Source organism: Accipiter gentilis, chromosome 9 (genome assembly GCF_929443795.1).
Source record: "Accipiter gentilis chromosome 9, bAccGen1.1, whole genome shotgun sequence".
Lineage (NCBI taxonomy): Eukaryota > Metazoa > Chordata > Aves > Accipitriformes > Accipitridae > Astur > Astur gentilis.
This window is the reverse complement of record NC_064888.1, coordinates 1,217,615-1,230,344: the sequence shown is the minus strand read 5'-3', so window position 1 is coordinate 1,230,344 and position 12,730 is coordinate 1,217,615. Positions and strand designations below refer to the sequence as shown.

General features: G+C 64.7%; 1 protein-coding gene across 2 annotated transcripts; it reads right to left on the bottom strand.

Annotated features, from left to right (window-relative positions):
- Positions 1 to 560: 560 nt before the first annotated feature.
- Positions 561 to 12,321, bottom strand: RASAL3 (RAS protein activator like 3). Of its 2 annotated transcripts, XM_049810359.1 has the most exons (19): positions 12,283 to 12,321; positions 10,247 to 10,661; positions 9,096 to 9,214; positions 8,891 to 8,975; positions 7,232 to 7,320; positions 7,041 to 7,129; positions 6,832 to 6,964; positions 6,309 to 6,407; positions 5,215 to 5,751; positions 4,642 to 4,786; positions 4,310 to 4,454; positions 3,599 to 3,835; positions 2,825 to 3,026; positions 2,584 to 2,693; positions 1,612 to 1,924; positions 1,393 to 1,521; positions 1,104 to 1,303; positions 923 to 998; positions 561 to 847 (listed from the first exon to the last, which is right to left on the bottom strand). In XM_049810359.1, exons 2-19 carry the CDS (start codon positions 10,659 to 10,661, stop codon positions 698 to 700), a joined length of 3,273 nt encoding a protein of 1,090 aa, XP_049666316.1. In that variant the 5' UTR covers positions 12,283 to 12,321; the 3' UTR covers positions 561 to 697. The 2 variants fall into 2 exon arrangements, with proteins under 2 accessions (XP_049666316.1, XP_049666317.1); XM_049810360.1 differs by lacking the exons at positions 8,891 to 8,975; positions 9,096 to 9,214; positions 10,247 to 10,661; positions 12,283 to 12,321 and adding an exon at positions 7,747 to 7,804.
- Between the last annotated feature and the right edge of the window lie 409 nt (positions 12,322 to 12,730).

Below are 12,730 nucleotides of genomic sequence, written 5' to 3'. Positions count from 1 at the left end.
CCCAAAAAGTCCCCATGGCCGTGCCCTGAGGGGTCCCTGTGGCCCCGTCACCCCCAAAGAGTCCCCATGGCCCTGCCCTGAGGGGTCCCTGTGGCCCCGTCACCCCCAAAGTGTCCCCATGGCCCTGTCCCAAAAAGTCTCTGTGGACCCGTCACCCCAAAGTGACCCCATGGCCCTGCCCTGAGGGGTCCCTGTGGCCCTGTCCCAGAAAGTCCCCATGGCCCTGTCACCCCCAAAGTGTCCCCATTGCCCTGTCCCAAAAAGTTCCCATGGCCCCATCACCCCCAAAGAGTCCCCATGGCCCTGCCCTGAGGGGTCCCTGTGGCGCCGTCACCTTCAAAGTGTCCCCATGGCCCTGTCCCAAGGAGTGTCCATGGTCCTGTCACCCCCAAAGTGTCCCCATGGCTCTGCCATCTCTGTCACTTTCCCAGGTCCCCATGGGTCTCCTCCAGGTCCCCATGGCCCTGCCATGCCTGTCACTGGTCCTAGGATGTCCCAGGCAGGCGTAGGGTGCTGGGGACAGAGCCCCGAGCGGTGGCAGGACACAACCGAGCACCTCGTGGCGGTGACACCAACGCTGTTTATTGCCTGGGGAGGGGACACCCCACGGGATCAGGATTAAACGCCCTTCAGAAAGACCCAGGAGACGGCGGGTGACGGGGCTGCAGGGACACACTGGGGACATCGGGGCAACCGGTTACACACTGGTGGCCTGAGAGTCGTCACCGCTCTCGTCCCAACCCCGTGCCGCCATCCAGCGACCCGTCCTCCCAGGGTGGCCCAGGGCTTGGGCGATGGCGTCCCGCAGCTCCGTCTGCTCCTTCTCCAGCGCCGACAGCCGTCTCTCCTGCGAGGGGACCGCGTCAGCCCCCACCCTGGTCCCTCTTGTCACCCATGGGTGCACCCACATCCCAGCTCTTACCAGCTCTCGGCTCTTCTCCTCGCTGGTCTTCAGCCTCTCCAGGTCTTTCTTCCTGGTGCCTTCAGCCACCGTCAACCTAATTGGGTTGAGAATGAGCCAAGACCCTGACCCAGTGGTGGGGCACCCGCTGGCGTGGAGCACCCACCGGTTTGGGGAACCCACTCCCCATCCCCATCCCTACCTGGCACCCAAATTGGCCGCACGGGCGTTCGCCTCCTCCAACTGCTGCCGGAGACACTCGAGCTGCTCTCGGTGCTGACCCTGCTCCTGCTGCAACCCGCAGTGTTGGGCTTCCATCTCTCCCGCTCGCGTCTCTGCCAGCCGTAACTTCTCCCGGTTCTCCGCCACCTCCTTCCGCAGCGCCTCGATCAACCGCCCATGCTGGAGGGGGACGAGGACGGGACGTGTGTGTGGGGGGGGTTATCGGTGGACACCCCAGTAGGTTTGGCTGTCACCCACCCCAGGGTTACCTTCTCCAAGGGGCGGATGGCATAGAGCTCGCCCTGTGCCGCCGCCGCCGCCGCCTCCTCCGCGTAGCGCTGCCACGGCACTGTTGATTTGCGCGGTAGCGACGCCGATGAGCGCAGCTTCCCATGACCCTACGGCACCGGCGGCACTTATTAACGCCGCCGTACTCCTCGGACCACCGGCCCCAACACGAGGGCAGCGTGGTGGCTGCCGTGGCTTACCGGGACATTGTGGGGGACGAGGGATCCTGGGTTGTCATCGACCGGTGGCTCCGCCACGTGCTCGGCGCTGGTCTGCTTGCGTAGGCGCCGGGTGGCTTTGCTCTGCGCCGGCACGCTCTGGGTGCGTTGCACGTTGCGGCGTTCCCGGCTGGACGGTGGTGATGGTACCGGTGCCGGTGCTGGCTCCGGTTCCGGCCCATCCTCCCGGCCCCGAACTCGGCGGATGCTGATGAGGGACTGGCTCTTGATGAGGGGGCTGTGCTTGCTCAGGTCCCGTGGTGGCACGAAGCCTGGTTTGAAGCTCTCTGCCGGGCTGTGAGGGGAGATGGGGTGATGGCATGGCCAGATACCAGGGTGGTGCTGAACCCAGGAGGGACCAGAACCACCCTGAACCCAGTCTGGACCAGAGGCACCCCAAACCCAGTTGGGATTGGACCCATCTCCTAACCCCAGCCTGGGCCTTAAGCACCCCAAACCCAGTTGGGACCAGAAACATCCCTCAAACCTAAATGGAACCAGAACCAGCATCAAGACCAGCCTTGACCTGAACCACCCCAAACCCAGCCAGAACCAGAATCACCCCACACCCAGCCAGAACCAGAACCACCCTGAACCCAGCCAGCACCAGAAACACCCCCTAAATCTATCTGGGACCAGAAACATCTCCTGGACCCAGCCTGGATCAGAATTATCCACCAAATCCAGTCCAGACCAGAACCATCCCCTAGCTGGACCGCAACCATCTGCTGGACCCATCAGGGACCAAAACCATCCCCTGAACCCAACTGGGACCAGTGACTTTGAACCCATTCTGGACCAGAGTCACCCTAGAACCAACTAGGACCAGAACTATCCCCTGAACCCCGCCAGGACGAGAACCACCCCAAACCCATCCTAGTGTCATGCCTCTACCAAAGCTCTTCCTGGCCCCACATGTCCACCTTGGTCCCATATGTCCCTCTGTCCACCCACCGGTAACTTCTCTCTGTGGTGGAGCTGAGACGGACAGAGACGGGGACGGGGGTCCCCTCCCTGATGGCAGTGAGGATGGTGGGTAGGGGCTCCAGCTCCTCCTGTGTGGCCTACCAGGACAAGACAAGGACGTTATGGGGACAATGGGTGGTCTTGGGGCGGTAGACACCAGCTCTCTGTGTGGGGAGAAGGAGGTAGCCAGTCCTGCCAGCTGCCCTGCGGGACAAATGGGTGGTGGCACCTGGTCCAGGCTGGAGAAGATGTCGCAGAGCAGGAGGTGGAGAGTGGCGAGCTCCAGAGCCAGGTCCACGTAGCCGTCATAGGTGGCCATGTGGACGTTGCTCTCGGGGCTGGCCACGCTCTGCAGGAATTCTGTCATGGTGCTCCAGTTGTGCTCCAGGAACTCATTCATGAAGCCCATGTAGGCCTCCTTCTCACCAAACCTGGGGACCACAATGTCTGCTTGCCTGGGGACAAGGCAACGGCCTGGGCCACCACCATGGTCACGAGCGACCATCATGGTCATGGGCCAGGCCACCTCCGGGATCACGCACCATGTCATTGCAATGACCCTGCACCATGTCACCACCCTGGCTACAAGCCAGGACATGTGAGGACACTGCCATGTTCTTGGACCAAGCCACCCATAGGTTAGGTCACCACAGGTAACTCGTGAGGCCCTGCTGCTGGGATACATCAGCCCCATGCATGGAGTAGAGATGTTCCCTGCTGCCCCATGGCTGGTTCATGGCATGTTGAAGATGTCCCTGCTTGCCACACAGCATGTAGGAGGTGTCACTGCTGCCCCACGACATTTAAGGGACATCCCTGCTGCTCCGTGGCGTGCTGGGGACAACCCTACCACCCCATGGTATGTTGGGGACAACCCTACTGCCCCATGACTGTCCACGCCATGTGCCACACAGCATGTAGGGGATGTCCCCGCTGCCCCATGGCTTCCCCATGGGCTTGTCCCTCCCCACCGGTGCTGGTGCTGTGCCCTGCCATGACGTACGTGGTGAAGTTGGCCAAGTTCTGGATGACCTTGGCCACGAGGGTGAGGGTACGGGCAGTGGCCTCGCTGGGATACTCCTGGACGAGGCCAAAGAGGCTGGGGGACATGATGGCAGGGCAGAGGAACCGTAGGAAGAGGGAGGCCGAGACCAGGCGCTGCCCGATGGGCGCCTTGCCCCGCGCCACGCACTCCTCCTGCCATGCCGCAAAGATCTCGCCCAGCTCTGCCGGGAAGGCGCTGTGGGGAGAGACACCCTGATGGGTGCTGGGGCAGGTGGCTGGCCCTGGAGCCACCCCAGCAAGCCACGTGGGACATGGTGCCCACTATGCCTGTGCTTGTCCACAAGCCAGTCCCTTGTGCTTGTCCCCAAGCTTGTCCCGGGATTCTTCCTGGTGCCTATGCCCATCCCAGGGATGGTGCCAGTCCCCAAACCCATCCCCAGGATGATGCCAATCCCCAAACCCATCCCCATGCCCATCCTGGTGCCAGTGCCTGTCCTCCTGCCCATTCCCATTCCTGTCCCCAAGCCCATCCCTGTGCCCATGCCCATCTCCAAGCCTGTCCCCAGGTCTTCATGGTGCTGGTGCCCACCCCAGGCTTCTCCCATTGCCCGTGCCAGTGTCCATCCCCAAGCCCATCCCTGGGCAGTTGCCCACCCCCATGGCCATCTCCGTGCCCAACCCCATGGCCTGCGCAGGGGCTGTCCCTCACTCGCAGGACGTGGCGATGCGTTGGAAGGTCTCCTCGCAGACCTGTCGCAGGTTGTTCTGGTTGTCGGAGAGGTCAAGGCCAGCGCATTTGCTGGGATCCACCTCGCAGCTATCATCCGAGGTGCAGAGCTGGGCCACAGCCTCACCTGAACACCAAGGAACAACCCGTAAGGGGACCAACCAACCACCACCGTGGGCATGGCCGTGACAAGCCTCCACCACATCCCCGTGGATGTTCGGGGGGTGTCCTACAGCCCCACAATGCTCTGTCCATGCCCCGCACCCCACCACACCCCCTAACGTCCCACAAAGACGTGTAACGTTCAGCCGTACCCAGCGTGTCCTGGAGGTACTTGCCCCCCACCAGTTTCATGTACTCGTCGATGGCCTTGGTGGCCAGCGTGTTCTCACGGAAGATCAGTGCCTCGCGGTCGTCAAAGCGGTCCAGCTCGGCCACACCGAGGTCGATGAGGAATGACTGCCGGGTGGACGTGTTGAAGGGCTCAGTGGGCACCCATGGCCCCAAACCGACCTGACCAACCCACCCTGGGAAGTGCCAGGACCTCCTGGCGCTCCCCTGAACTGCAGTTCCCATCCACCCCATCCCAGCTCATCCAGCCCAGACCAGCCCATCCCGACCAAAACTGACTCTCCAGTCCCGTCCCATCCCATTCCAACTCAGCCCAACCCAACCCAACCACCCCATCCCCTCCCAACTCAACCAAACGCAACCCATCCAACTCATCCCAACCCATCCACCCCATCCCATCCCACCCCAACTCTCCCAGCACCCCCAACCCATGATGTCCCTCCCACCCCAACCGCCATGCCCACGGCACCCCAGGCAGCACCCATCTTGCCCTCACCCACCCTCCCCACATCCCCGATGGCCAGCACCCGCTCCACCTTGGCCTTCCCAGTGCTCTGCAAGACGCGGACCAGAGCACCAGCCAGTTCCTCCTTGTGCCGCACGGCGATGGTGGGCTCCAGATGGGCGCACAGCTCCCGGTAATGGAAGGTGATGAACTCAGCCAGTTCCTTGTAGCGTACGATGGGCAGCACCCGCACCTCCCGGTAGCGCCCGCGTACCCTCACCGATGGCATCCGCTCACCTCCCCCAGGACCACTCAGCGGGTACCACCGCTCCAAGGGCTGCCGGGCAGCCGCCAGCTCGGCCAAGGGGACGGTAATGGAGGCTACTGGTTGACCGGGGTGGTCATCACGGCAAAGGGTGAGGGTGAGGGCACGGGCGGGTGGTAGGGCGGCCAATTGGAAGAGTTCACCCCAAAAAAGCTCGCCGTCGGGACCGGCCACCTTGGCGGTGGTACGGGCGAAGAGGGTGCCATCCAGGTGGAGGTGACAACGGAGGCGACGCCGAGGTGGCAGGTCCCGTGCTTCGTACACCCACAGGCTCAGCGCCAGCTCCAGCCGCTCGCAGTTGTCCTGCCGGGGTGGGGGACATGGGTGGGGAGGTCAAGGGGACAGTGGGGGACATGGCGGGGGTGGGTGAATCTGCGGGGGGGTTGAGGGGGACAGGGAATTCTGTGGGTGGACAGGAGGGGACATGGTGGACAGGGGAACACGTGGGAATGGGGGGGACAAGGAGGGACAGGATGGGGGGGATGGGGTGGGAATGGGGACAGGAGGGGACATGGAGGGACAGGAAGGGACATGGGGGGACAGGAGGGGACATGGGGACATGGGTGCACAACCAAATCCTCAGGGGGACATGGGTGGTAGCCAAACGCATGGTGGGACAGGAAGGGACATGGGGGGACAACCAAGTCCCCAGGAGGACATCAGGATTGTGGGTGCCTGCAGGGCTCCAGGGTGGGGTGGGGGGTTTGTGCCTCAGTTTCCCCACCCAGCCCTACCAGCGGGCCTCATCCTGCCCATTGGGGAGGCAGGAGGGCAGCGGGTGACCTCTCATGTCTGGGTGCTGGGGATTCCCGTCCCCTGGGGGTGGCAGGGGCGTCCCATGGGTGTCCCCGTGGTCCCACCTTGTTGGGCTGCACGGTCCGGCGCAGGTTCTCAATCCAGCGGTCGCGTTCGGCCAGGGACGTGCACCCAAAGGACCGGCTGCCCTCGCCCGTGATGACCTGGGTGCGGGGAAGGTGTCGGGAGGGGGGCACCCTAAGGTGCCTGGGGGGTGCTGCGCTCTGGGGTGTGGGTGCCCATGGCTAAGGGCTGTGCTGGGGTGTCCCTTTGGGGTGCTCAGTGGGGGCGCCCTGGGGGCTTGGGCAGGGTGCTCTGGGTGCCCCTACAGGGTGTCCTGCGTGCCCTGGATGACTGCGCAGGGTGTCTTGGGTGCCCCGGGTACCTGAGGTGCTCTGGATGCCCCTCCAGGATACCCCGGGTGCCTCCCCAGGGTGCCTGGGGTGCTCTGGATGCTCTGGGTGCCCCTCCAAGGTGCCTGGGGTGCCCTGGGGTCCCTTTCAGGTTGCCTGGGGTGCTCTGGGTGTCCATCCAGGGTGTCCCGGGTGCCTCTTCGGGGCACCCCGAGCACCCACCCAAGCCCATTACCTGAAAGCAAAACTTCTCGCCCACGATGCTGCCGTGCACGGGCCGGATGATGACATTGTCCCCAGTGAGGTCCAGTTCAGCCACACTGGGAGGTGGCAGCAGCGACTCCCGTGAACCGCTCCGGCTGGGGACCCTACGGGGACAGGACCATCACCGGGGCACCCTCAGCAGCACCCGTGACCCCACCGCCACCCTCTGCGGTGCCGTACCTCTCACCGTTGGGGACCGTCACTGCCGGTGTCTCGACTTTGGGGACGCCGCGACCTTTCCGTTCCCGGAGCCTCTTCCACAACAACCCCTGGATGGGGTAAGGAGATGGCTGCCATGTCACCCATGGATGGGGCTGAGCACCCCAGAGAAGGGGGGGCTGGGGCTGTGGGGAGGGGGGGGAGGTGCCCACCTTGACATTGGTGAACTGGGAGGTGGAGGAGGTCTCGCTATCGGCGCTTCTCCCAGCACCCCGGGTGCTCTTCTCATCTGCAGCCAGGTCTGGAGGGGCACCCAACATCAGGACCCCCCCCCGCCTTTACCAGCACCCCAAGCACCCCAACACCACGCCAGGCTTGAGAAGGGGCAGGATACACCCATACGCAACGCCCCCTCCCCGGGAAACATCAACCAAAGCTGGAAGAAGGACCCAGGCACCTTGTCCTGGGTGCCAAATCCTGCCAGCACCTCACAGTATCTACAGCCCGGAGATGCAGCCAAGCTTTGGGTGCTGAAAATGGGTGCTCATGGGCGCAAGGGAGAAGGGGGCAGAAGGATGTATCCTGCTGCCCCAGCTCCAGTGCACGGCGCCAGCGCCCAGCCTCGGCGCTCAGCCCCGGTGCTGCGATGCCGAGCACCCATCCAGGATGGTCCCCACCCCGGTGCCATGCGGGTGCCAGCCCCGGTGCCAGCGTGGGGGTAACTCACCTCCCTGCGCGGTGCAGAGCAGCCAGCGGCGGGGCCCCATGGCTGGCGGCAACGCCGTCTGCCCACGCCGGTGAGGGGCGCGGGGAGGAAGCCGAAAGCATTTATCGCTCAGATCAGCAGACGCAGCAGCATGGAGGAAGCGGTGACAGTACGAGGCAGCATCGCACCCAGCGCTTCCTCCGTGCACCAGGCTTGGTGAGGGACACGGGGCACGGCGGGGTGCATGGCACAAAGCACGGCGCGGTGCCTAGCACGGTACCCGGCGCAGGGTATGGCACGGTGCGGTGCGCGGCACAGGGCACGGCGCGGGGCACGGGGCGTGATGTGCGATGGAATGCACGGCGTGGGGCATGGCACAGGGCACGGCGTGGTACGTTGTGTGGTGCGTGGCACAGGATGCGGCATTGGCACGGGATGCGGCGTGCTGCACGGCGTGGTGCCCAGAGCGGTGCACAAACGGTGCATGGCACGGTGCGTGGCGTGGTGTATGGCACGGGACGCGACACGGTGTGACGTGAGGCTTAGCAGGGTAGACGACATGAGGCACGGCTTGCTGCATGGCACGGTGTGTGACATGGGCACGGCACAAAGTCTGGCATCTGGCACGGCGTGGGCACAACACGGGGCATGGCATGGGGTGCTGTACGGTGCACGGCACTGGGCACGGCATGGGGCATGACCGTGGAGCACAGCACAGCGCATGGGGCATGGCACAGGGCACGGCCATGATGCAAGAACATGAGGTGCGGGGCACGGTGCACAGAGCGTGGCACGGTGCACGGCACAGGGCACGGCCACGATTCATTGCCCGGTGCATGGTAACACGGCGCATGGCACGAGGCACGGCGCAGGGCACAGCCAGGATGCACGGCATGGGGCAGCGCGCGGCGCCTGGCACGGTGCATATCATGGCGCACAGCGGCACGGTGCACGGCACAGGGCATGGCACGGGGCACGGCCACGATGCCTGGCACAGTGCGCGGTGCATTATCGTATGGTACACGGCACGGGGCGTGCCATGGCACGTAGGCCAAGGAGCTCCGTGCAGTGGAGCCGCACGGGACCTGCACACACACGAGTCACACCAGCACGTGCCAACACCCCGTGGCGTCGGTGCGTGCCGGCACGGGGCGACCTCGCTCACCGGGGTCCCTCCTGCCGCCTGCCGGGTACAGGTTGGTGCTGTCGGAGATGGAGCTCCCCGTCCGGTTCCTGTTCCTACACGAAGCCTGGTGGCACGGAGGGGTCAGGCACCGCTGTCCCCAGCACCCATCTGTGCACCCCGTCACCCAAGGGACACCGGCACGAGCCCCTGGGTGCCCAGGGGACTCTTGTCCCCTTGTCCTCACCTCCTCGTCCTTGCCTACGAGGATCAGGTGTCCGTCCACCAAGGAGAAGTTGGAGACATCCCACACCGGGGCATCGGGTGCTGGAGCCAGCGGGATCGATGACACCCCATGGGTGCTTGCTGGGGGTGCAGAGCAGGGTGTGAGGGGGAGACCGGGTGCTCACCATGCGCCCATCACCCATGGGCGGTGTGGCAGTGCCAGAGCACGTGTGGCTGTGGCTATGCCACCATGGGTATGGTGATGCTGGGGGACGTGTGGCTGCAGCTGTGCCACAACCAGGGCGGCAATGCTGGGGGACAGGTGGCTGTGCCGCCGTCAGTGTGGCAATGCCAGGCCACGCTTGGCCGTGGCCACGCCGTGACGGGGATAAAGCCGGCTGGCTGCCCTGCCCCAGCGCCCTGCCTGCACCGTGGGTGTCCCTGCCGGGGCCAAGCCGGTTTTGCCAGATCCGGGTGCCGCAGGGGCTGGCACGGCTCCACATGCTGCCAACAAGCCCCGTGCCGGGCACACACGGGGACCAGGGCCACGTGAGTCCGGGAGCAGGCCTTGGGGCCAGGTGGGACCCAGCCATCCTGCACCCATGGGTGCCCCCCTCCCCAACCCTGGAGGGCACCTGCAGGCAGGAGATCCCCAACACCAGCAAAGCCTGGCCACATCCTACACCCCTCTGTCTCCCACCATCACCCACCGCCTCCCAGACCCCAGTGGTCACCATCACCCATCAGCATCACCCACTAACTGTTGCCCCCAACCCACCGCCGCCCATCACCCATTGCATTCCAGATCATCACCCATTTCCATTGCCCACCACCCATCAGCCCCCAACCCATCATCCATCACCCCCAGTTGATCACCCATCATCATCACCACCCATCACCCTCCAACCCATCACTCTCCAACCATCACCCATCATTATCACCCCCCACCCATCACTCCCAACCCATCACCCATCATCACCCATCACCCCCCACCCCATCACCCATCATTATCACCCCCCACCCATCGCTCCCAACCCATCACCAACAACCACCTACCACCCATCATCCCCCAACCCATCACTCCCAACTCCTCCCCAACCACCACCGCCCCTATCCCATCACTGTCACCCAGCACCAGCACCCTGACCCCCACCCTCCCCATCACCCCCATACCTGGAACAGCATCCTGGGGCACCTGCTCAGCCCTGGCACCGCTCTCCACGTGGCCCTTCCTCTTGGACATGGAGCGCAGGTACTTCTGCAGGGTGGCCTTGCCACCCTCGGGTCCCCGGGTCTCCTTGGTCCCCTTGGAGGGGGCCGAAAAAGCCCGTTGGAAGAGGGACCGGCGGGTGCTGGCTTTTGGTGCCCCCAAGCCGGAGCTGCCCTTTCCAGCCCCATCATCGGGGCTATCGGATTCGGGTTGGCTGTAGGAACGTTTCCATCCCTGCAACCGGGTCCAACGCCGGCTGCCCGGGGACCCCGTGCCCCGTTCGGGTTCTCGGTCACCCATGGGTGCTGCCGTTCGCCATTTGTAGGTCTTCAGTAGAGTTGGTGGCTCGGGTCCCAGCGGGGGTTTCTCCACTTCCATCTGTGGGATGGGGAGAGCCACGTTAGCCACGGGGTGTCCACGGGCTGGCATGGGGTGGGGGGGGAAAGGGTACCCTTATTTGGGCACCCCCAACCTGGCATCCCCACCCAGTCACCCCTATTTGGGTGCCCCATCCAAGTATCCCTTTTGGGGCACCCCCACCCATGCACACCTATTCAGGAGACCCCCATCCAAGGCACCCCTATCTGGGTGTCTCTATCTGGGCACCCAAGCCCGGGCACCCCCATTTGGGTGTCCCTATCCAGGCACCCATCTACAGGCACCCTGTATGAGCACCCTATCCAGACACCCCTATTTGGGTGCTTACACCCAGTGCACCCCCATCTAGGTGCCCTTATCTGGGGGCCTCTATCTGGGCACCCTCACCCAGGCAACCCCATTCATGCACCCTTATGCGGGTGCCCCCACCCCGACACCCCAATCCAGGCACCCTTATTGGGGCACCTCTATTTTGTCACCCTATTTACGCACCTTTATCTGGGTGCCCCTCTCTGGGCACCCCTACCTGGGTGCCCTTCTCCAGAGCACCTAATCCAGGCACCCCTATTTGGGTCCTCTTATCCAGGGCACCCTTATCTGGGCACCGACATTGGGGCACCCTAGGGTGCCCATTGCTGTGGGGCGTCCCTGCTCACCAAGGGGTCCCCATTTCCATGGGTGCTCCAGCCGCCAATGGGTCCCCCAATCTTGTGGGTGCCCATGTCCCCAGGGTGTCCCTGCCCACCGAGGGGGTCTCCATCTTGTGGATGCTGATGTTCTGGGGTGCCCCTGCCCACCGAAGGGTCCCCAATCTTGTGGATGCTGATGTTCTGGGGTGCCCCTGCCCACCGAAGGATCTCCATCTTGTGGGTGCCGATGCCTCTGCCCACAGAGCGGGTCCCCCACCCAGTGGGTGCCCACACCACCGTACCCACGCCGGCCCCTGCCCCCTGCAGCACCCATCCCTGCCAGGGCGCGGTGGCACCCGGGGGGTGCGGCAGCATCAGGATTCGGTGACACCGGGGCGCGGTGAACACCGGGGACACGGTGACACCCAGGCAGGTGGCCCGCCACCACCTCGGCTCCGAGCGCAGGCGGGTGCCGGAGATGCTTCCGTCGCTGCCGTGGCCGCGTTTCCCCTCGCTCCGCCACGGCATTTCCTCCTGGCACCTGCACCCCACGCCGAGCCCAGGCCTTGGGGTCACCCCCCCAGCACCCCAGGGTGCACACACGGGTGCGGGCCAGGGTTGGGGGGGGGTGGATGGGGCCGGTTGCACCCCAGGACCATCTCCCTGCAGCAGCCTCCAGGGTGGAAGCCAGCTGTGGGCACCTACGGCTTTGGCGCCTGCCAATTTAGGGGTGCCAGCACCCTAGAGCTGAGCTGCGGAGGGTGTTCAAACCCTGGGTGGGGGGGGGGGGGTGCCAGAGTTTTTGGGGTCCCCACCCCAGCATGCAGCACCCTATAGCACCCCATCACCCATACTCTCCCCTGCAGCACCCCTTACTCCTCAGGGTGCTGCTTCACCCTGCCCCAGCACCCTGCATCCCCTGCGTACCCCCAAGGCTGGAGCATCACCCCAGGGTGCCCCCCCCACGTACCCCCCGCCCCGTCCCGCGGTACCTCGGCTGTTCTCTGCCTGCTCCGGCACCCGGAGTCGGCTGCCCCGGTTCCTGTCGTGGCTTCCCCATGTGACCAGGCAGGAGTTTCAGTCACACCCTCACCTCCGCCTCTGCCCCGATGATGTTATCTACCCTCCCAGTTCGGCCAGGCTCACGCTGGGCCATGGCTTGGGACACACCGAGAAGGGTGAGCCACGCCGGGCCACCCTGCGGTGGGGTCTAGGTACCCTCGTGGCCTGTTGCGTGCATCCAGCTGAAATGCCATCATTAGGTTTCAGAGTGAACGGGTGCTGGAGATGGCAGCTCCTGGCCACTACAGTGTGGGGTGTGACATGGGCACCTCTGAAGGCTGGATGCCCACCTGGGGGGTGGGTGCTTCTCTCGGGGGTGGTGGATATGGAGGTGGGGGTCTCCTTGGGGGTCATGTGGGGTCTCCAAGGTGGGTTAAG